This window comes from Grampus griseus (assembly GCF_964374135.1).
Source record: "Grampus griseus genome assembly, chromosome: 16".
Lineage (NCBI taxonomy): Eukaryota > Metazoa > Chordata > Mammalia > Artiodactyla > Delphinidae > Grampus > Grampus griseus.
This window is the reverse complement of record NC_139010.1, coordinates 28,307,617-28,332,577: the sequence shown is the minus strand read 5'-3', so window position 1 is coordinate 28,332,577 and position 24,961 is coordinate 28,307,617. Positions and strand designations below refer to the sequence as shown.

Sequence of the window (24,961 nt, the reverse complement as noted above, 5' to 3'; positions counted from 1 at the left end):
CTGTTTGCTGAGAGGGCCCAGAAGATACCCAGTAGCACAGAGCACACCTAGTTCCCAGCTCTTGGTTTCTAAGTACAATTTCTAATAAACCAGTCTTCAAGGAACCAGAACTCTACGAAGAAACAGATGATTCCAGGGCTGAGACAGGCAAAAATACAATATGAACTTGGAACAACTTGTGGTGCCAGAAAGTAAAGAAGTGCTAAAAAATTAATCAGGGCGTATCAAAAGAACAGAGGAGCCAAGATGAGGGAGCTCCTAATGGCCAAAACTGAGATAAATGGAGAAACAAGTAATGATTTTAAAAGGATTATAGCCCATAGAATAAATATCCATAAAGTATACTGATATAAACAAATAAATTAATAAGTGGACAGGGAGCATTTCTTCCTTACACAGAATTCCAATTAATAAATGTAAGAGGGACTTGCCTGGTGGTCCGGTGGTTAAGAATCCATCTTGCAATGCAGGGGACGCCGGTTCGATCCCTGGTTGGGGAACTAAGATCCCACGTGCTGTGGGGCAACTAAGCCCACACACCACAACTACTGAGCCCAGCACCACAACTAGAGAGCCCACGTGCTGCAACTACAAAGCCCACACACTCTGGAGCCCAAGCACCACAACTAGAGAGAAGTCTGTGCACTGCAACGAAGAGGCCGTGTGCCACAACTAAGACGCAATGCAGCCAAAAAATAAGAAAATAATAATAAAAAATAAATATTTTTTAAAATGTAGAAGAAATGATGGGAATAGAAAAATCACCATTTGGTAAACACGCAGTAAGTGCTGGAGGCAAGAATTATCAATGAAGGCTAAAAGTAGTGGGTGAAAGTACATTGAAAACACAAAATATGTACATAATCTCTTGTAAATATTTCCCAAGATAATTATTAATTAAATTAAAAGGGAAAAATGGTAACTTTAAAGTACGTACACTGGATCAACATCTTCTTAACCAAGTGATCAATGTCAATATCATCAATAATGAGACAAGCTGATATCTTGATATAATGTATGAAAAAAGACAACAGCATTTTGAGGTATTCTTGTCAAAAAGAATTATGAAAACATATCAGTTAATCCTACATCGAAGGACCTTCCATACAATACAAAATAACTGGCCTGTACTTTTCAAAAGTGTAATAGTCATAAAAGACAAATAAATACTAAGAAATTGCTCCAGATTAAAGAAACTAAGGAAACATGGTAAGTAAATGATAACTGAGACCCTGGATTGGATCTGGATCAGAAAAAGGAGGTTAGGAGCATTCCAAATGTGGACATTTACATAACTATTTTAGAATCATCTAAGCTAGGAATACTGTTGATAAAATACTATTAACTAATCTATAAAACCTATTTAAAATTTGCCAATTATCCTCCTAATGTCAAAGAAGAAAGGCATAAAAAAATTCAAGCTGAGTCAAAAAACGGATTTTCTAAATATAGTCCTGGTATCCTTCTTCTGTCATATAAATTTAGTTTGTATTTACAAGCATAAGTCAATTTCATTATAATTTTAGTAATAAGAAAATTTAAAAATTCATTAAATAGGAAGTTTAAATATTAACTCATTACCTTTATATCATGGCATACTAGACAAATAATACTAAAATAGTCACAAATTTATAGTACAGTATCTAAAACATTCAAATAAAAAGAGTAATTGAAATACTGAATAACACAGAAAGACATCTGCATAAAATATGATTATCTCCGTAGCAATTCAAACCATTTCAAATTACAGGGTTTTTTTTTTTTTTAAACCAATGATGAGTTTGGGAATGATTTGAAAACCTTTCATCTTTAGAGGCAATGTAGCTTGGTAAGGGGAGGGAGATGAAGGGAGTAAGAAAAGAAGGGTATGTTGGTGGGGACTGAAAGAAAGGAAAGAGAAAAGGAGAGAGTGAAGTAGAAAGGAAGGAAGAGACACACAAAGCTTATAGTTAAATAGTCTTTGGCTCTTTCCAAATCCTTCTCACAGCACATCTTTACAACATGCCACTGACATTAGAAGACTCCCTTGTGCTACAGTGAATCTCATTTTTTTTTTTTTTTTTCCAGGTGAGTAAAATATATCAGAAAGACCCAAAGGAGAAAGTTGAATCCAGGAGATAAGCAGCAATCTTACAATGCCACAGCCCTATCTTAATTGAAATTTCATTATCCTTAGCAGAAAATACATCAGAATTTTATATGAGCACCATAAGTTTTAATTTTTTTGAAGGGGTTACGTATCTTCTCTGAAACATCATTTCCTACTTTCCTGGACTGATCTTATAACAACCTTAGATTTTTATCTGTATCATAGGCTCCTCTCACTTTGTTTGCTTATAGTAAAGAGAGAGGAATGGAAAGATCTATAAGAAGAGTCTCAGGAAGGTGACTTCCATCTTATCCTTGGAAGAAACTAGTCACTTTTGTATAATTACAAGGGTAGAATTACCATTTTAGGGATAGCCCTATTCCCCACATTCATGTTGGAAACACCTTGATATGAGGAAAGAAAAGACCATCTCTTCTACTGTCAGAATATGGATCTGGTGACAGCCTGCCTCTCTGAAAATGTTTGGAAATCATGTATCCTAAGGAATTAGATTTAGCAAAAAGATGTAACAATTCAAAAAGGAATTCCCTGAGGATAAAATGTACAGACTTGAGAGAGAAAGGAAGTTTTTCCCATAATTAAAAATAATACCTTTATAAAGAACAGTAAGTCTCCTAACTAAAGAGAGACTATCTGAATGAAGATGTATGCATTCATAGCACTTATTATATTTGGTGCACATAATTTAAGGATTTACACAGATTTTCATAGTGAAACAGCAAATTACATCTTTGTATAGACACTGACAGACTATTTCAGATAAGACAGAGTTTACCAAAGGTTATTTACAATTAAAGCACTATTGCTGTTTTCCAATTATTAATTTTTGTTATTTTAAAAAGAATCAGTTAAAAAAAAATAAAAATAAAAAGAATCAATGGCTATTAGAAAGATTAAGGATTTAAGAGTGTAAACAATAAATGTCCCCCTCCTCTCCCAGCAAACTATATAAAAGAAGAAAAAGTTAACCTAATCCATCTGCTTTAGTAAAAAGATGATCAGGGTTTACTTATAAGGAGACACAGCCATTACTCAGGTTTAGAAAACATGGATTCAAGTAATTAAAGCCAATTATACGTTTCTTTCAGAATGTCCCGATGCATCATGTAGCTTTCCTGTTTTTGGCTATACAACACTATACCAATATGATTTAAGAGCTACTCAGCCACAACAGAAACAACAACAACAAAATTGCAGAATTTTGTATATTGCTTTGTAATTCATTCATTGATAAGGTAGATATTTTTTTAAAAAGTTAAATCATCGCTTAGTAAAGAGACAGTAATTTCAATTTTCCTAGTCTGCACTAGAGGTTTTTAACATACTGAATCCTCTGTAGGATCAATAGGTTTAAAATGGATTTCCCTGCAAGAAAATGTACAATGTGGGAATAATGCCAGCAGAAGGAGGGATGAAACAGATTATAAACATAATCTTTATAAACAGAAATCATCTGTGAGATTCAAACACTAGGTCTATGTGGGAGAGTTTTATCTAAAATGTAGCATTCTTAATATGTATGAAATAAATAAACTGAATTCTTCTGCCCAATTTTCAAGCTGTATTTTACTGTTTAAACTTAATCTTAAAAGCGCATTGTACCGGTAATGTGACGTTTCACTGTGGAATTAAGTGGTAACTCTTGATAAAGCAGTTATTATCATGAGATAATTGACCTTGTTTGAGAGTTAAGTATCCTGAAGCAAAGTTGAGTGTACTTAATCCTGGCAGGTTAATTACCTAGTCGTTATGGAGCCTTGAAAAGTATTACTCTTAAGAACCATTTGCAAGATGACACTATTCAAAAAAAGTTCTTAATAAAAATGAAAAACAAGAATAATCAAGTTATTTAGTCATGTACTGCTAGATTATGACTACAAAGCAGACTGCATTAGCAGGCATCAATGAATATAATTACCTGCATGTAGAATGTCCTTTTTTAAGCTGAGTCTAGGTAACAAATGGTTGTCTAGGTAACAAATAGTTGTCGCAGAAGGGAAACGCTTTAAACTTTGAAGATGTCAGAAAGAAATTAAAAATACAATGTAACATTTAAATAATTTATATATTATGGTAGTTTCAAAACTACCTTAACAAGGACAACCAATAAATTCAGATGTGTAGTTTAAAATTATAAAATGCAATTTAACTGGTTACCAAGAATTTTTAATTGAGCCAACATGAAAATTTATCACTATGCGTTTCTGAATCTCAGTTAAAAGCAAGTCACACAAATCAAAATCAGAATGAGATGCTATATTATACCCCTTAGGATGGTTACTGCCAAAAAAATGGAAAATAGCAAGTGTTAGCAAGGATGTAGAGAAATAGGAACCCTTGTGCATTGCTGGTGGGAATTGTAAAATGGTGCAGCTGCTGTGGAAAACAATTTGGTGGTTCCTCAAAAAGTTAAAAAGAGGATTATCACCATATGATCCAGCAATTCCACTTCTACATACCCAAAAAACCTGAAAGCAGGGACTTGAACAGATACTTGTATACCAGCAGCAGCAGCATTATTAACAAAAGTCAAAGGTAAAAACAAACTGAATATCCATCAATGGATGAATGGATATACAAAGGGGAAACTCTGATACATGCTACAACATGGATGAACCTTGAAAACATTATCTTCAGTGAAATAAGCCAGACAAACAACTATTGTGTGATGCTACTTTTTGAGGTACATAGAATAGGCAAATTCATAGAGAAAGCCAGTAAAATAGTGGTTATCAGGCACTGGGGGGAAAGGGAAATTAGCAGTTATTGTTGAATGGGTACAAAGCTACTGTTCTGGAAAGATAAAAAAGTTCTGTGAATAGACAGTGGTGATGGTTGCACAACACTGTCAGTGTACTTAAAGCCGATGAATTATACACTCAAAAATAGTAAATTTTGTTATATATTTTTTACTGTGATAAAAGAAAGAAAAAAAGTAAATTACATCAGTTAATAATTTATACTTTGTTTTTATCATATTAATGGAGTATCGGTATTCCTGTGAATACTTCTATTTTGTTTCAGAATGAGCTCAACCAAATATTTTCAGATATTCCTTAGAGAAGAATACCCTTTTCCCTGGGCAAATCAAACAGAGAAAAGAAACAGTAGGGGTGAAAGAAGAGAAAAAAAAATCTAGCTTGTAAGGCATTACAGTTGAGCCTGTTAACAATGAAAAGAATAACTATCGGGCTTCCCTGGTGGCGCAGTGGTTAAGAATCTGTCTGCTAATGCAGGGGACAGGGGTTCGAGCCCTGGTCTGGGAAGATCCCACATGCCGCGGAGCGACTAGGCCCGTGAGCCACAACTACTGAGCCTGCGCGTCTGGAGCTTGTGCTCCGCAACAAGAGAGGCCACGATAGTGAGAGGCCCGCGCGCCACGATGAAGAGTGGCCCCCGCTTGCCACAACCAGAGAAAGCCCTCGCACTGAAATGAAGACCCAACACAGCAAAAATAAATAAATAAATTACTAAACTCCTACCCCCAACAACTAAAAAAAAAAAAAAAGAGCTGGATATTAAAAAAAAAAAAAGAATAACTGTCTAAAATTAATGTTTGGGATTATATTATTCTAGATTTCAGAACAAGGACTTGCTGATTTATAGTAAAATTGGTCAGTGTTACTGACTATTAGAACATCTGAGAAAAATGAATCCACAGTTTTTGTAAAAAACATTTTTAGGCTCTAACAAAAAATTTAAAAGATCTTCTAGTATTTCTACACAAATCCTTCACTTTACGTATAAGGAAATGGAAGGAACAGTAGTTAGCTAATAAATCAGCAAATTGATTAAATTTTAAAAATTTAATTTAAAAATTCTATAAACATTTTATTAATATATATTGATGTATCATTTGCTAATATTTAAAGTAGGGTCAAGACTTTTAATGTGTGTATGCTGACTGATATTCTAGAGCCTTTCTTATAGAATCAGATCCATAATTCATGGTTTATGAATTTCACTTTTAGTTTCTTTAAAGGAGAGTCAAAACTTGAAGACTTCTATGGAGTACTCCCGAGTGCAGCTATTTATAGGTTCTTCTTCCTTTAATCTTTAAAACTTTTCATGCCCACACCTAATTCAAGAACAACTTTTTAAAGCAATTTGTCTTTACTGAGTTTTGTACCCAAACTTAATTCATTAAACTAATTCTCACTCTATTTGCACTCTATTCTATTTTATCAGATTATATAATCATTAAAAGCAAATTTGTAGGAAGAGAAGTTGGTCTATCAGAGAACAGCCTAATAGCATAATAGTTTTTCCTTATTCACTTGGAACTATTTATTATGTTTTATCAAGGGAATGGAGAGTACATGTTATTCAAGCAAGTTAGTTAAGTGAAACTTAAGAGAGGAATAATATCAATACTGCTAAGAACACCTTCAACACTACCTAACAAAAACTCAGCACAGCTGACCTTTGAACACCACCAGTTTGAACTGCACGTGTCCACTTATATGCAGATTTTTTTCAACAGTAAATACTACGGAACTACAGGATCTGCCGTTGGTTGGAACCTCAGGTGCAGTGGAACCATGAGTACAGGGAGCCGACTATAAATTATATGCAGAATTTTTATCGCCTTTAGAGGTGGCAACCCAACCCCCTGTGGTTTTCACAGGTCAGCAGTACTTTCTATGGACCACAAGGGAAGTCCCTCACGTTTTCATTTAACATTGGTTCTTTAGAGCTTTTTATATGAACAACTCTAATTTTCCCCATTTTTAAACTTATGTAAATGGAATCACACAGTATGTATTCTTTCAAAAAAGCTTTATATGGTATAATTCACATATAATGATCTGCACAAATTAAAGTATCTAATTAGATAAGTTTTGACACATGCATAAAGTCCTGAAACTACAGCCACAATCAAGATAAGGAACACATTCATTACGTCCAAAAGTTTTGTTATGCCCATTTGTGATCACTGCCTCACAGCACAACTCCTTCCCAGGCAACCATGAATCTGCTTTCTGTCACTACAGTTTGAATTCTCTAGAATTTAATTTAAATGGAGTTACACAGAATGTACTTTTTGTCTGGCAGCTCATCTTTCACTCAGTATAAATCTTCTGACATTCATCCATGTTGGTGCATGTATAAATACTTCATTTCTTTTATGGACTAGTATTCTTGCGTATAGATATACCACAGTTTGCTTATCCCGTCACCAGTTGATGGACACTGAGTTGCTTCTAGACTTTGGATATTACAAATAAGAGTTCCTACAAGCATTTGTGTATGTGTTTATATGTACATATACTTTCATTTCTCTTGCGGGGGGACAACTAGGTCATATGGTGGGTTATATATAACTTTGTAAGAAACTGGAAAACTATTTTTCAAAGTAGTTGTACCATTTTGCATTCTCACCAGCAGTGTATGACAGTTCTATCAGCTTGTGCAAATATCTTGTATAGTCATACTTTTTAATGTTGGACACCTGAATAGTTGTTGCATGTTGTATGGGCTGAAGTTTTGCTTTTTTGGATATGGATATTCAATTGCTATAGCATAATTTGTTAAAAAGACTATTATTTACAGAATTGCTACTGAAATTTTGTTAAAGAATCTACAGTTGGTCTATTTCTGTACTATCTCCTCTGTTCCATGGATCTATTTGCCTATCTTTAGGGCACTGCCACACTGTATTGACTACTGTAGCTTTATAAGTCCTGACACCAGGTAGTGTAGGTCCTCTGATTTTTTTTTCAAAGTTGGTTTGACTATTTTAGTCCAGTGTTTTTCCATATTAATTTTAGAATATGCTTGTTGACTTCTAGAAAATGAACAAACAAAAAACCTGTTGGAATTTTAAATTAAATTATGTTGAATCCAAAGACCAATGTGAGACCTGACATCTTCACAATAGAGTTAAAATCCATGCACATGCCCTCTCTCTCTACTTAGTTCTTTAATTATTCTCAACAATGTTTTACAGTGTTCAGTATACAGGTTTTGTATATCTTTTATTAGATTTATCCCAAAGTATGTTATATCTTTTCATAGTAATGGAAATAGTAATTTTAAATGTCAATTTCTGCGTGTTTGCTGCTACTATATAGAAATGCAACTGGTTTTTGTGTGTTTATCTTGTATCCCACAACTTTGCTAAACTCATTTTTATTTGTAATAGCTCTTTGTAGATTTCAAAAGATTTTTCTACAAAGATGATCACGGTGTTAGTAACAGAGACAGTTTTTCTTCTTCCTTTCTAATCTCGATGATTTTCATACCTTATTAGTACTGACTAAAACCTCCAGTACAATGCTGAATAAAAGTGGAAAGAGTGAACATCCTTGCTTTGTCCCTGATCTTAGAGGAAAGCATTCAGCTTTTAATCATTAAGTATGATATTAGCTGTACATTTTTTGTGGATGTCCTGTATTGGGTTGTAGAAGTTCCATTCTATTCTTAGTACTCTGAGGGCTTTTTATCAGGAATGGATGTTGGATTCTGACATAGGTTCTTTTCTGTGTCTATTAAGATGGTGATGTTTTTTATTTTTACAAAGGTGAATTATATTGATTGGTAAACCAACCCTACAGTCCTGGTCATGATGAATTATCCTATTACTGGATTGAATTTGCTAAAATCACGGGGGGAAAATGTCAAAATCCAACATCCATTCCAGATAAAAAGCCCTCAGATTACTAAGAATAGAAGGGAATTTCTTTAACCCAATACAAGGCACTGTATGCATATTGGGATAATATTGTTAGGAGGGACAAAAGGAGCCTCACTCTAGACTAATTTTGCACCAGTGGTGCTCTAAGTACTCTGAAGCTCATGAATTATGAGGTTCTCTACTCTAGCTAGTAGAATAAGAATGGTTACAGGCTCTCTGTGCACTCTGAAGATTATTTGCTAGTATCTTCTCAGGTGGTTCTTTGCCCAGCCTTCATTAGTTTCCTCACAGCTGATCAAGTACTCAGCTGAAAGACTTGGGTGGGACTCTGCAAATCTCCTGTGTTCTCTCTCTATGCAGCTCTTTCCTTTCGGGTACTATGAATTGCAAACTCCAGCTGGCTAGCTGTTAGATTTCCTGAACTTCCAGCTCCATCTCTTCAATTCAAAGAGACTGCCAAGCTCTACGTGGGTTCTCCTCTGTGCAATGGCCTAGAAATTCTCTTCAAGTGGTAAGTTGGGTTAATCATAGGGCTCATCTCATTTATTTCTTGTCTCACAAGGATCACTGTCCTTCATTATCTGTGAAGAGATAGCCTTGGTGGACAAGTTCTTCTTCTTTTTTTAAAATATACTTTCTGAGGTTATCAGAAAAGCTTTAAAACATCATTAGTAGTACACAATCCTATGAAAAGGAAAGTGGCACTAGGTAGAAAATAAGAGTCAAGTGTGTTTGGTTTTAGCTAAGTGCTGACATTTTGAGAATTTATATTAAGCACAGTAGATTTGTTTGTTTTTTTCTTTTTTTTTTTGTTTTTTTCTTTTGAGGGAGAAAGAGGGGGAGAAGGACAAAGCAATCCTGTATGTATTCCCTGAGAAATATATTTCACACTTCATTGCAATTTAGAAATGAAATGTCCCTTGTTTTCCTAGAGAACCGAAGATAGTTTATTATTACTTGAGTATTCAAGGAGAACAATGAAATATGAGATTAAAGAGATAAAGCTCATAATAACATATTTGTTTTATAATCAAATATGGTATCATTTTATTTATCCTCATTAAATTTCATCACTTAATTGGTATTTCCAAACTATTAAAATTGTTTAAAGTCTCATTTTGACATTCAATTTACTTGGTATCTATTAACGTGTTGCATTATTTACATTCTGTGCGTTTGCCTTATCTACAAATACAGCTTTATCTGAATCACTGATAGTTTACTTGAGCAAACACTGAAGCATATCACTAGAAATCTATTAATTTATCGGAGGACTTTTTGAGACTGGTTCAGTAAACTATCAAATATATCTAATTGCCCTGTATCCAATATTTATTATTCTATAATCCATATTATGACAAATCATCTCAAATATACTATACATCTACTGTTTATTGGTCTGCCATAATAGGTACTACATATCTGTTGAATTCATATGAATAGCAATCGTACAAAAAAAGTAAAAAGTTATCCTGACATGACTTGTAACCAGGTAGTAGCTTGTAATTTTACTACTTCCTCTTCTAGGTAGGGAAAAATAATTTCTTTAATAATCTATACAGTACTAACTTCTAGTCAAACTTTACCAATTTGTAGAATCAATCAATTTTTTAAATTGTGGTAAAATATACATAAAGTAAAATTTTACCACTTTAACAATTTTAAGTGTTAAATTCACTGACATTAAATATATTCACAATGTTGTGCAATCATCACCACTATCCATTTCCAGAACTTTTTTTCATCCCAAATAGAAGCTTTGTACTCATTAACTAACTCCCAACTCCCCTTTTCCCCCAGTGCCTAGTAACCACTATTCTGCTGTCCTTCTTTATGAGTTTTTCTATTCCAGATACTTCATTTCAGAGGAATCCTTATAGGAAAACCCAATAGGTGTCTGCTTGTATCTGCCTTATTTCACTTAACATAATGTTTTCAAGATTCATTCATATTGTACCATGTAACAGAATTCATTCCTTTTAAAGGCTGAATAATATTCCATTGTATGTATATACCAGATTTTATTTATCTATTCATCTGTTGAAGAACATTTGGTTTGTTTCCAACTTGTGGCTATTGTGAATAATGCTGCTAAACATTGGTGTAAAAGCATTTGAATCCCTGCTTTGAAGGTTTTTTGGTTATACCTAGAAGTGGAATTGCTGGATCATATGGTAATAATTCTCTTTTTAACTTTATGAACAACCACCAAATTGTTTTCCACAGCAGCTGCACCATTTTACATTCCCAGCAGCTATGCACAAGAGTTCCCATTTCTCCACATCCTTTCCAGTACTTGTTATTTATCATTTTTTAATTTTGAAAACAGCCATCCTACTGGGTGTCAAGTAATATCTTACTTTGGTTTCATAAGCATTTCTCTAATGATTACTGATGGTGAGCATCTTTTCACATGCTTATTGGCCCTTTGTATTGATATATCTTCCTTGAAGAAATATTTATTTAAGTCCTTTGACCATTTTTAGATTAGGTTGTTTTCTTCTTGTTGAGATGTATTTGAGTTGTTAAGATATATATTCTGGATACTAATCCCTGAACCGATATATTATTTGCAAATATTTTCTACCATCCATGGGTTGTCTTTTCACTTTCCTGATAGTGTCCTTTGATGCACAAAAGTTTTTAATTTTGATGAAGTCCAATTACTTTTTCTGTTGACTGTACTTTTGGAGTTTTTTTAAACAATGAAGACCATTTTGATATCATCAGCATTTTCTGCAAACCTAATTATTCTTGGGCCTCTATTCTTTTCTATTCTTCAATGTCTCTGCCAAACTTTTAGCATTGTTCCCTGGTTCTATAAATGCTTTCCATCTTTTTTACATATGTTTTACAAATGTGAGCTCTTATTAAAGAGTTTTCTGTGTGCTCTCCAATGCTTTTTATTTTTGTTAAGGCTCCTCCTCATTTTCTTTTTAATTAAGGTTATTTGAGGTTGATGTTAAGGGCTAAGGATGAGGGCAAGGGTTGACTGATAAATGTGATGAAAATGTTTTTTATCTTGCTTGTGGTCACAGTCACATGACAGGTATGCATTTGCAAAAGCTCACAGAAATGTATAAGAAGAGTGAATTTTACTACATGTAAATTATAAACCTGAATAACCTAATCCTTTAAAAGACTAATTTTTTACTGTGTAAGAAATTAGTATATTCTGAAGGAAATACTAAAAATACTGAGTTAGAGTGGTCCAAACTGAGGCAGTTTTACTTAATTCTCAAGTACACAGTTTTTATTTATATATTTCTAAACATATACACAAAGAGAAACCAAACAAACCAGGTACTTTAAAAAAAAAATTACTCACCGTCTCATTTCCAAAGAGTATGTCAACATAAGGCATAACTTTCATCAATGATTCCTTGTAGAACTGACTAATAAATGGTGCAGACAGATTCAAAGTGAAAATTCTGTTGTTTTCAGAAGCATGGTGAGCCACTTTTAAAACTGACTCTGGGGAAACTGTGAGAAAAAAACCCTGGATAAAGAAAAAAAGGAAGGGAAATTAGAAATGCTATCTCCACATAGTCACTCTCAGTGAGAATAAAAGAAACCTATACAAAATACAAAAGCCTATATAATGTAAACCTTAAAAATACAATTATAAAATGCAAGGCAGAAAAAAGAATTTGATGAGGAGAAAAGTTTATCACATGAGTACTATATGCTTGATATATGCCATTACATTAGAGAATAAGACATTATTTATTTCATATTAGATTTGTATATTCAATACTGAAAGAATTCTAGGAATCTACATAAGAAAAAATATTTGAAAGGTCTCATTCAGGACAATAATTACTTTTAAATCAGACAAATAGTAATGAAGGCAGATTAGATCCTTACAGCTTCTTACAAACAGTTTGGATTCTTATTGTCAGGAAAGCTCTATTTAAAAATACTATTTATCTGTATCTTAAACATTAGTAAGTCTTTTAAAATATATATTTACGCTTTCTAGATGCAATAAAGTATAAGCAAAAACATGGATGCTTATATGGAAATCTGGTTTGGATGATGCGCAAGGAAATGAAGGAGTACACAAAGGGCAAAAGAAGATAAAAGTTTGGAAGCCCAGCTGAGGTAAGAACACGAAGGGCCTTGAGTGGCAGTTCAGGAGTCTATTAGGTGGAGTGGGGATGAATGAAGGGTAATGAAGTTTTCCTTGAAAGAAAGGAGTAACAAGCTTAATAGGAGAATTCAAGGGAACGTTACTCTGGACAGCAACAGTCAATAAAAGCCTGCTTTCGGCTTTGTAAAAGGAAATCATACTGGGAGTATTACATACTGGACTTAGCAATTGTTTAAGATGTGGGAGACAAAGAAAAAAGAGTCAAAAGATTACTAAGATTTTAAATCTGGTTCTACTATTAATAGAAATAGAAAAATCCAGGAATTCCCTGGTGGTCCAGTGGTTAGGACTCTGCGCTTCCAATGCAGGGGGCACAGGTTTGATCCCTGGTCAGGGAACTAAGATGCCACATGCTGTGTGGCACGGCCAAAAAACAAAAAAACAAAGAAAAAAAATAGAAAAATACAGAACAAGACCTGGCTTAGACGTCAAAGAGAGTGTTTAGTTGTGGTCATACTACATTTGAGGTGTTAAGGGACTTCCAAATATATCAGAAAGCTGGACTCAGGAGAAAGGCCATGGAAGAAGGTGATGGTAAAAGAGGAGTTGTAATTACCAAGAAAGAAAGGTAGAAAAAGAAGAGGGCAAAGGACAGAATAGAGGAGAACCAAAATCAGGGGACAGAGGAAAGGAAAAAAGTAGAGTACAAGAGGAAGGCACACAAGAAGAACAGAAGCCATGACAGAGAAACCCAACAAGGGAAACTTTAAGAAGATACTTAAAGGCACCGAAGCTATCAGTGGGTAGAGAGGAAAGGACTGAGCCAAAGTCACAGGATTTGATGGTTAGGAGAAAGTACTTAAGGTATGAAGGTAAAAACAGATAGTTGTTTAAAAAGGAATGGTGAGAAAGTAAGGGTAAAGATAAATTATTTGGGGAGTTTTATCAGTGAATAATAATAGAATCATCTAAAATTCACTGAGCCATTCTTACAATCCAGGCACTATACTAAAAGCTCTATGTATATCAACTTGGTTATCATTTTTTCCTTACATAAACCTATGAGGTGGATACTGTTATTATTCTCTTTTTATGAATAAAGAAGGCAAGACAGGAAAATTAAGAAAGGTTTCCCAGATCCTAGAGCTTATGTGTGATGGAGTTTGAATTCAAGTGACTCCAGAGATAATTACCCTAGTTTTAGTAGATAACACAGAAAAAAAGAGCAAAAAGATAATTTTAGTGGCAGAAGGGGAGTAGGAGAGTTGTTTTTAAGAACAGGGAAAGTTTAAGCATTTCTGCTCTTCAATGAAGGATCTACTGGAGAAACAGAAGAATGAAGAAGCAAGAGAGGGAGGATAATTAGAGCAAGGAACCAGAGGAAGTAGGGAAATGGGAACGAGAAGAGAAGAGCTACCTTATGTTAGAAATAACCATCAAAGTGTAAAGGAAACTTCTTTTAAAAGTTACAAAAAAGCTATTGAAATATTCACTTATAACTGAGGGACTAACCACTTCTATCTTGCAAACTCAAAGAGTTTAAAGAGAAACAAGATTATTTTTCTATTATTTTCAAACTTCAAAATGAATATTAAAAGAACACTAAAAAATTAATTTTCTGGCAGGAGTCATGTGTACTGGGATCCACCTTTGAAGGGTTTCTTGCGCTTACAAATTCTGAAATATTAAGAGAATTTTATACTATAATTGTCTTTTACTAAAGTACTGCTAATGAAATTCTAATAAAAACATTTTCCTATCACAGTAACATAAAATTTTCTCATCATTTAAAAATTCTAAGCCATTAATTCTTTACCAATATTCAATTGTTCTAAAAGGAAACATGTCTTAGTCTTAGGTAACATCATTTAATGTTTTCATCTTACTTTCTAAACCAAATACCATGTCACTTGCAAACTATGAGCATCCAAGCTGCTTTGCTATTTATGTCACTTGGAGAATTAAAAGGAACAGTTTCTATAGCATCTTGTCTCCATAGTAATATGTATGTACTTGCTTTTTAGTCTTTCATTTAATGAGGAGAGTTTAAAGCTCCCCCCTCCCCCTGTTTCTCCCCAAACTGTTTCAGCATGAAATAAAAACCTCCCAGAGCTAGCATTCTGCCAGCTGTGGATTAACCACAGACAGCCATAGAATGGTTTACATAAATAGTAACCTGGTCAAATAATTAGGCTTCTCACCAACTTCAGACTGAAAATTTGATCTGTGCTAAAATACATCTGATTGTAATTTAAGGTACAGAACAGTATGCCCCAGAGTCTAAATCTGGCCTCATTCCAAATGTGTATGTTGTATGTGTATTTTACTTTAAAATGCAACACAAGAGAATTGTGATGTGGACAGTAGAACTTCCATTTTCTTAATTTTACAAAGAATACACAAAAAACCATCAGCTTTTAACTGAGGCAAATTCACAATTTAAATTAATTCCATTTTTGAATGGTTTCTTGTTTTTCTTTAAGCAAATATTTAGTATTTAAACAATTTAGGATTTGTGCTTAGAGTGCACAGACTTAAAATCGATGCCAACCATAATTTTTCTTTCTAGATTTATATCCTTTGCTAGGCCACATGTTCCAGACCATCATATCACCAAAACAAAACTGTTATAAAAAAATTTTTTTTCAAGTAACAGGTTTGTAATAAAAACAGGCCAATAATTTATAGAGCTGTAGTTTAGAAAAATACTCTATATAATCAACAAAAATCTTGTAATTTTCAAAATAGGGATTTCAGTAGATACAAGAGTTAGCGCTGCTACTCTTTGGCCCTAGGACCAACGAAAAGCAAAGTAGATTCTAACACTTAGAGACTGGATAATATTAATCAGAATTAAGGGTGAAGTGAGACAATTTTATCCATTAAAATGGAAACTGAAACAGAAAAAAAAGGCAGGAATAGGAGGAAAGGGGAAAGACCAAGACAGAGCCAAAGAACCATTTTTATCAGAGCCAGACTTAAAGCCTGGAAATCTCAAGTATGTAGATTTCTCATTCAGCCACACTGAGGATTTCTCAGGGTAGTTTAAACATGGGGGAATGTAAGTAATTGAAATATTTAAAATACTAAAAGAAAAGACAAGAAACTGTTCATTTCAAATCACACCAAAAACAAAATACCAAAAAAACCAAAAAAACAAAAAAACAAAATACCCAGGAATAAACTTAACCAAGGAGGTAAAAGACCTACACTCTGAAAACTATAAAACACTGATGAAGGAAACTGAAGATAATACAAAAAAAATGGAAAGGTAGTCTGTGCTCATGGATTAGAATAATTAAAATCGTCAAAATGTCCATACTACCCAAAGCAATCTACAGATTCATTGCAATCTCTGTCAAACAACCCAAGGCATTTTCCACAAAACTAGAACAAATAATCCTAAAATTTATATGGAACTACAAAAGACCCCAAATTGCCAAAGCAATCTTGAGAAAGAAGAAGAGAGCAGGAGGAATCATGAGCCCTGTCTTCAGACTATACTACAAAGCTACAGTCATCAAAACAGTACGGTACCGGCACAGAAACAGACACATAGATCAATGGAACAGAATACAGGGCCCAGAAAGAAACCCATGCACTTATGGTTAATTAACCTATGACAAAGGAGGCAAGAATATACAGTGGAGAAAAGACAGTCTCTTCAATGAGTGGTGCTGGGAAAACTGGACAGCTACATGTAAAAGAATGAAATTAGAACAGACTCTAACACTGTATACAAAAATAAACTCAAAATAGATTAACCTAAATGTAAGACTGGATACCAAAAAACTACTAGAGAAAAACAAAGGCAGAATACTCTTTGACATAAATCACTGCAATATTTTTTGGATTTGTCTCCTAAAGCAAAGGAAATAAAAGCAGAAGTAAACAAATGGGAATTAACTAAACTTAAAAGCTTTAATACAGCAAAGGAAACCACTGACAAAATGGAAAGACAACCTACTGAATGGAAAAAGTTTGCAAATGATATTACTGATACGGCGTTTATATCCAAAATGTTATATAAAGACCTCATACAGCTCAATATCAAAAAAATAAGCAATCCGATTTAAAAAATGGGCAGAAGATGTGAATAGACATTTTTCTAAAGAAGATATGCAGATCTACAGGCACATGAAAAGATGCTCAATACTGCAAATTATTAGAGAAATGCAAATCAAAACCACAATGAGATATCACCTCACATCTGTCAATATGGCTATCATCAAAAAGTCTACAAAGAACAAATATTGGCAACGATGTGGAGGGAAGGAAGACTTGTATACTGTTGGTGGAAATGTAAATTAGTACAGCCACTATGGAAAACAGTACGGAGGTTTCTCAAAAATCTAAAAATACAATTACCATATGATCCTACAATTCCAGAGCTGGATATATATCTGAAGAAAACAAAAACACTAATTCGAAAAGATAAATGCACCCCAATGTTCACAGCAGCATTATTTACAATAGCTAAGATATGAAAGCAACCTAAGTGTCCATCAACTGATGAATGGATAAAGATTACTCAGCCATAAAAAGGAATGAAATTCTGCCATTTGCAACAATGTGGACAGACCAAGTGAGAGTTATACTTAGTAAAATAAGTCAGACAAAGAAAGACAAATATTCTATGTTATCACTTATATGTGGAATCTAAAAAATAAAATGAATGTAATAACAAAACAGAAACAGACTTGCAGATATAAAAACACAACAGTGATTACTGGTGGGGAAATGGAAGGGGGGAGGGGCAAGACAGGGATATGGGATTAAGAGATACAATCTACTATGTATAAAATATATAGAGGGCTTCCCTGGTGGCACAGTGGTTGAGAGTCCGCCTGCCGATGCATGGGACGCGGGTTCGTGCCCCGGTCCGGGAAGATCCCACATGCCGCGGAGCGGCTGGGCCCGTGAGCCATGGCCACTGAGCCTGCGCGTCCAGAGCCTGTGCTCCGCAACGGAAGAGGCCACAACAGTGAGAGTCCCGCGTACCGCCAAAAAAACAAATACAAAAACAAAAAACAAACATAAGTAATTTATTGGGTTTCCCTGGTGGCGCAGTGGTTGAGAGTCTGCCTGCCGATGCAGGGGACACGGGTTCGTGCCGCAGTCTGGGAAGATCCCACATGCCGCGGAGTGGCTGGGCCCGTGAGCCATGGCCGCTGAGCCTGCGCGTCCAGAGCCTGTGCTCTGCAACGGGAAAGGCCACAGCAGTGAGAGGTCAGCCTACCGTTTAAAAAAAAAAAAAAATATATATATATATATATACACATATATATATATAGATGTATACAGGCAAGTACATATTGTACATCACAGGGAAATACTGCCATTGTTTTGTAATAACTTTAAACGAAGCATAATCTATTAAAATATATAATCACTATGTCATACACCTGAAACTAATGTAATATTGTAAATCAACTATACTTCAATTAAAAAAATAAAATACATAAAATATAAAAAAAAGAAACGTGGTAGTAACTTGGTTATGAAGAAAGGTTGGTGAAATTAATATATTAATACCGCTGATGGGAGTGAAACTGACACTTGTTCCAGAAAATAAGTTGAAAATACACACGAGGAGCTATAAACAAATTCATATTCTTTGACCCAATAATTCTACTTCTGAGAGTCTACCTTAAGGAAATAATCCAAAATATGGAAAATATTCATTTAGGAACATATCAGTATACTATTTATCTGACTGAAAACCTAGGAACAATATATTCAATAATAGAGGAATAAATAGTCAAGTAAGAACTGGCATATATACCCGTTCTAAATCTGGCTACTGATCATTTATTTTTTTAAAAAATATTTATTATTTATAAATTCTTTATTTATAGCTCTACATTTATTGGGTGTTTCCTTATGCCAGGCACTGTGGTAAACACTTTACAGCCTATCTTTCTTTTCACATATCTATGGTCTTTAAGAGGTGGGAGCTATTGTTTGTTTCTTTTTTTTTTTGTCTGTGCCACGTGGCATGTGGAATCTTAGTTTCCCAACCAGGGATTAAACCCACACCCCCCACAATGGAAGTGCAGAGTCTTCACCACTGGACCGCCAGGGAAGTCCCTGGCTATTGATCATTTAAAATGTGGCTAGTGCAACTGAAGACCTGAATTTCAAATTTTATTTAATTGTAATTTAAATGTAAAAAGCCACATGTAGCCAATGAGCGCATGGAATGTGGTTAGTGTGACTGTGGAACTGAATTTTAATTTAATTTAATTGAAAAAAAATTCAAAATGGAAGGAATGTAAAATATTTTTCTGCTAAACACAATTTTATTGTTTTGGTAGGCTACATTTCATTTTGACTGTTGACAATTTAGTGACTGAGCTGTGTTATAAATGTAAAACAGACACCAATTTCAAAGACAGTATAAAAAAAGAATGTTAAAATATCATTAATTTTATATGATTACATGTTGAAATGAGAATTATTTTAGATATCTGAAGTTAAATAAAATATATTAACATTAACTTTAGCTGTTTCTTTTTACTTTTTTAATGTTGCTACTAGAAAATTTAAAATTGTTTATGTGGCTTGTTTTATATTTCCATTGGATAGTGCTATTCTAGAGAATACTTTGAAAATAATAAAAGTGATGATTATGAAAATAAGTGGCAAAGTGGAAAATGTTTATAATACACAAATGTTAAATGAAACGTAAGATATACAAGTAGTAAGTACAAAATATGGTTATAAACTATATTATATCAATAGGAAAAGAAAACTGGAAGAGAATATACCAAAAGCAAAAATGGTTAAATTTCAGTAGAAAAATTATGGATAATTTTAATATTTTTATTTTTCAAATTTCAGTGAAGTGGTTTGATTACTCTCTGATAAAAATTATTTAAAAGATAAAAATATTTTGTTCACTTGAATTAAATCTTTGTTCAAAGAAAAGATGTTTATAAATAGTGAGAAGTTTAGTTCAAAAAACAAGAGTAAGAACAGATCAAGAGCTGGGAGTAAGTCTATTATTTCTTCAAGTAGATAGCTTAAAAAGGAACAAACTAAATATGAAGTGACTTTAGTAAATATAAACCACTATTCATAGAAGCAAAAGAGAAAATAAATAAGAATGTATAGTAACAGAAAAATATTAGGACAACTAGAGAACCCCACTAAACCTCGACTATAACTGATGAGAGATGGCTGAGAGTACCAGATGGTGTATCTCAAGATGTACCACAGTTGTCTATTCTAAAGAACATAATTAGTATGTTTTCCATGCCATAGTAATACTAGTCAAGACAATGGGTTGAGAGAAAGAATAAATTAGAAGCCAAAAATAACAAATACGAAAACCATATAGCAAGTTTTCTTCCCTTTAATGAGTCGTACATGTTTTGCAAAAGTCTTATAGAGTATAAAATCTATTTCCTTGTAGGAGTGTGAGGATCAAATACGATTTATTTATTTTTTTTTGGCTGCGTTGGGTCTTTGTTGCCGTGCGTGGGCTTTCTCTACTTGCGGTGAGCATGGGCTACTCTTTGTTGAGGTTTGTGGGCTTCTCATTGTGGTGGCTTCTCTTGTTGCAGACACGGGCTCTAGGCATGCGGGCTTCAGCAGTTGTGGCTCACGGGCTCTAGAGCGCAGGCTCAGCAGTTGTGGCACATGGGCTTAATTGCTCCGTGGCATGCAGGATCTTCCCAGACCAGGGCTTGAACCTGTGTCTCCTGCACTGGCAGGCGATTTTTAACCACTGTGCCACAAGGGAAGCCCCAAATGTGAATTATTATAAAACATACTTCCTATTTGCTTGTAAGGAAAATGACTTTGACAAACATTAAGATAATGTATAAATTGTTTACTATTACAATGTTATGATATGCACTACTTCATAGTAATGACAGCAAAAGAATCACTACAAGAAGAAAGCCAGAACAAATATACTAGTGATGCTGTAATGCTTATGTTACCACTGACTGAATATAATGCATCAGTGGAAGAGGATAATTCACCTAGATCTTCCTGCCTGTGTGGCTCCTTTTGGAAGCATCAATGAAATCACCTATTCCACATATATTTTAATCTTTTTCAGGATTAAAAAACCTGCAATCTTACCTATACCATGAACATAGATGTCAGCTTTTCTTCCATCCGAAATAAACACCTCAAAAAGCATGTAATAGGAGGCAGCAAGACATAGTAGAAAGAAGATGGGTTTTAGGGGGACATACATGAGGATATTTATCACAGCTTTGCTGAAAGTAAAAGGGAGTGTGAGGCATTCTGGGAGTCTATTTCTAGGGGAAGGATACAGAAAATGTGGTGAATGCACACTATTATATAAAGATTTAAAGTAATATATTAGAAACATATACATCATATTGTATATAGTTCATCCTTTTATATGTTCTGTATAATGTACACACATGTGCGCATACCTAAAACATCATGATACACTTTTCAAGGATGCAGGACACATATCAAACACATTGGAGTACCCATGGTGGGGAGGAGAATAGGATTAGGGATCAGGAATGATAGGAAAAACTAAAATAATAAGAGGAGCCATACCTAAGCCATATAATAATAATCCGTCAGGATCTGAGATGGATTCACTCAATTCTCAGCACCACAGAGTTTAAACAAACTAGTATACTTATTTTTAACAGTTTTGCCAGTCTTGGTACTTACTAGATACATGACTTGTGCTATGTAACTTCCCTACGTCTCATTGTTCTCATCTAAAAAATGGGAATAGTAATGGCTATTAAGGTTGGTGTGAAAATTAAATGAATGCTTAATACAATGCCTGGTATGTAGCATGCACTCCATACATATTAACATTGTATTAACATTACTTCTGTAGTAATATCAAGAGCATTAGAACGTTTTGTTTTTCCATTAATGTTGAGTTCTATGTTATAGCTCTTAGTTCTAATGCTTATCAAAATTATCATTTTTAACTTGAATATAGAGCTTGGTATTTCCTTTGAAATACAAATACATAAAACAAGATCCATCATTCCCTTTCCAAAAGCTCTCCCTGCCTTCTCTCTCTCCTTGATTTAATCATCCTATATCCTGCTGACAGATTAATCACCCTAATCACTCTTATTTTACTAGTAAATTAAATCCAAATGCCTCACACCCCAGCATTCAAAGCTCTCCACAATAGTACTCCAATGTACAGAGCACACCAGCTGTAACCTCTATTACTCTACAATGTATGTCCTTGCTTCAGTCATACAGAATGATTTGCTTCCCCCCAAATAAATCTTCTGAGTCTTTATGTTGTTTCTTCTATCTGAAATATCCACTACCTCCACCTGTTGGAATTTCACCCCTCCATCAAGGTCCACTTAAAATCGAACTTTCATCCCACAAAGTCTTACTGCATTCCCACTAACACATGTATTCGTTCTTCTTTGAACTTCCGTAATATGTATTATGAAATAAATAACCAAGGGTATTTATTTTATTAATATAAGCAACTTGCATTTGTCTTACCTCCCAAACTTCATTGTAACCTTAAGGGCAAGAGTAGTTTTTATTTTTATGTTTGCTACAGCACAAAGAACAGTGTACAGTGTACAGATAATTTAAAAATATCTGATTAAATTCTTACTGAGATTCTACATAAATTCCCATGTAACTGAAATGCTATTTTGTTTTTTGTTATTTTTCTTTTCTTTTTTAATTTTTATTGGAGTATAGTTGATTTACAATGTTTTGTTAGTTTCAGGTGTACGGTAAAGTGAATCAGTTATACATGTATATATATCCACTTTAGATTCTTTTCCCATATAGGTCATTACAGAGTATTGAGTAGAGTTCCCTGTGCTATACAGTAGGTCCTTATTAGTTATCTATCTTATATATAGTAGTGTGTATATGTCAATCCCAATCTCTCAATTTATCCCTCCCCCCTTCCCCCCCAGTAACCCCATGTTTGTTTTCTACATCTGTGACTCCATGAAATGCTATTTTTGGGGGGGGGAAAAAAAAAGGACTGCTGCATTTTCACATGTTAAAGGAAGAGTATATTTATTTTAGACTTGGACAACTCTCTAGCTCAAAGAATCTGAACTTTCTCAGTTCACAGCACCCTTAGTGAATAAGTAACTTTTACATGGTGCCCTAAGAAATACCTAACAGTTCTATTTTTTGTAACAGTCAGGTCTGAGCAACTTAGTAAGTACTGATAATCTTAACAACTTAATACCTGGTTTGAAAAAATAATGTATATAAACTGAAAAAAATTTTTTTTTACTTCATTCAAAAACCACCACAACACTTACTAATGGGATATGGTGCTGATGATGGGCACTGCACAACTCTTCAAGCCTTGGATTCTAACTGAATAGTGCAACCCTCATTTCCTGTTCTGCACTGATTTTCAGGATTTTTTTTTTTTTAATCACAGCAACCATTCCCAAAGATAGGACATCATCCCAAAGGAATGCATCACAATCTGATATTGAAGATATGCATTACCCTGATATACAAAATACCCTATGGAACTCTTGTGAGTTTGTTGCAGGACCGTAGGGTGTCTCAGTGTACAGTCTGGGAACTGTGGCTCTAGTTGAAGAAAATACCGTGATAAGCATTTTTATTTGAGAGAGTTAAAGCCCTTCTTGGGCATGATTCATAGTATTTAGAAAATGTCAGTAATTGACTCTGCATGAGACAACAGAAGTAAATCGGAGTATAAGGGTGGCACTCTGGAGAGCAGAGGTAAGAGGATTTTATGAAGAGATGGACCCCAATTAGATGATAGCAATGGGTACCCTGAAGGTAAAATATGGCCAATGAAAAACTGCCTTTGGCTGGGATGCCCTAACAACTTTGGTAATGCTGATACCTAGTAAACAATTTTAATTTGTTTCTTATCCTATATAATGTTATAATCTTTCTCCATTAACTTAAACCTTCCATAAAAATTAGTTCTTCACTTCCCAAAATATGTACAAACAATTTTCTGTTCTGCTCAATGAAGTTTGAATCTAAGAATTATTAACTCTTTGTCCCCAAATCAAATGTCCTATCAATTACATCTTTAGAAATTCTTAAAACTATACTCTTTCCCATTAATATGTATACAACATTAGTATTAATCTTCCATTAATACAACCCTCATTTGCCTTGTAAACATTACTGCAAGAGTTTCCTGTTTTGGCAAAGTTCCTTTGCTGAAAAACCTTAAATGGCTCATTTCCTAAACAATACATCTCAAATTTCTGACATGGCATCAAAAACCCTGTAATTATGACAGTAATCTATCTTGTCTACATCTTCTCTGATGATCCACCTTCAAGAAACTTTTACACTGACCACACAGAGCTTCTAGCTACCTTAAGCAAAAATTCTATATTTCCCTATATCCTCTGCTTTGCTGGCAATATTTATTCACTCTGTAGAATCTGTTCTTCACCTTCCACTTGGACAACAAAAGCAAAGATTGCCAAATGTTTTCTGTTAAAGGCCCAATAGTAGGTATTTTAGATTTGTGAGTCATATGATCTCTACTGCAACCACCCAACTCTGCTGTTTTAGTACTAAAGTGGGTATATACAATACATATAAGCATAAGCATGACTGTGTTCCAATAAAACTTTATTCACAAGAACAGACAGTGAGCCAAATCTGGCCCAGGTGACATATTCTGCTGACCCATGAACTGAAGGAAAAGAAGGAAATACATACTACCAAGTAAAAATACCACTCAGATAAAAGGAATATTGAAGAGAAAAATTAATAGGAAATCCAATATAGTATGATAATGACAGTTAGCTTCCTCAAAAGAATAAAGGGCACGAAGAAACTGAATGTCAAAGTGGGCTTAGAGAGGAGAAAACAATATACAGTTGATCCTTGAGCAACAAGAGTTTTAACAGCACAGATCAACTTATACGTGGATTCTTTCCCAATAAATACATGTGAAAGTACTGCATGATCCCCAGTTGGTTGAATCCATGGATACATATGCATGCATGTGGAGGGTCGACCGTAAAGTGATATGCAGGGTATATTTTTTAATTTTTATTGGAGTATAGTTGATTATATGCAGGTTTTTGACTACATGGGTTGGCACCACTAAACTCCCACATTGCTCAAGGGTAAACTGTAATTATACCTCCCA

At 34.2% G+C, this 24,961-nt stretch overlaps 1 protein-coding gene across 7 annotated transcripts in view; it reads right to left on the bottom strand.

Annotated features, from left to right (window-relative positions):
- The window catches only part of ADK (adenosine kinase), a 486,537-nt gene that overhangs the window by 134,862 nt on the left and 326,714 nt on the right, over positions 1 to 24,961 (bottom strand). For all 7 annotated transcript variants that reach the window (XR_014297905.1, XM_082674082.1, XM_082674080.1 and 4 more), the window contains one exon: positions 12,076 to 12,246. Coding sequence is in view for 6 of the 7 variants with exons in the window: in XM_082674082.1 (XP_082530208.1) it covers positions 12,076 to 12,246 (171 nt within the window). In the remaining variant the exon portion in view is untranslated. The remainder of the gene's footprint in view (positions 1 to 12,075; positions 12,247 to 24,961) is intronic.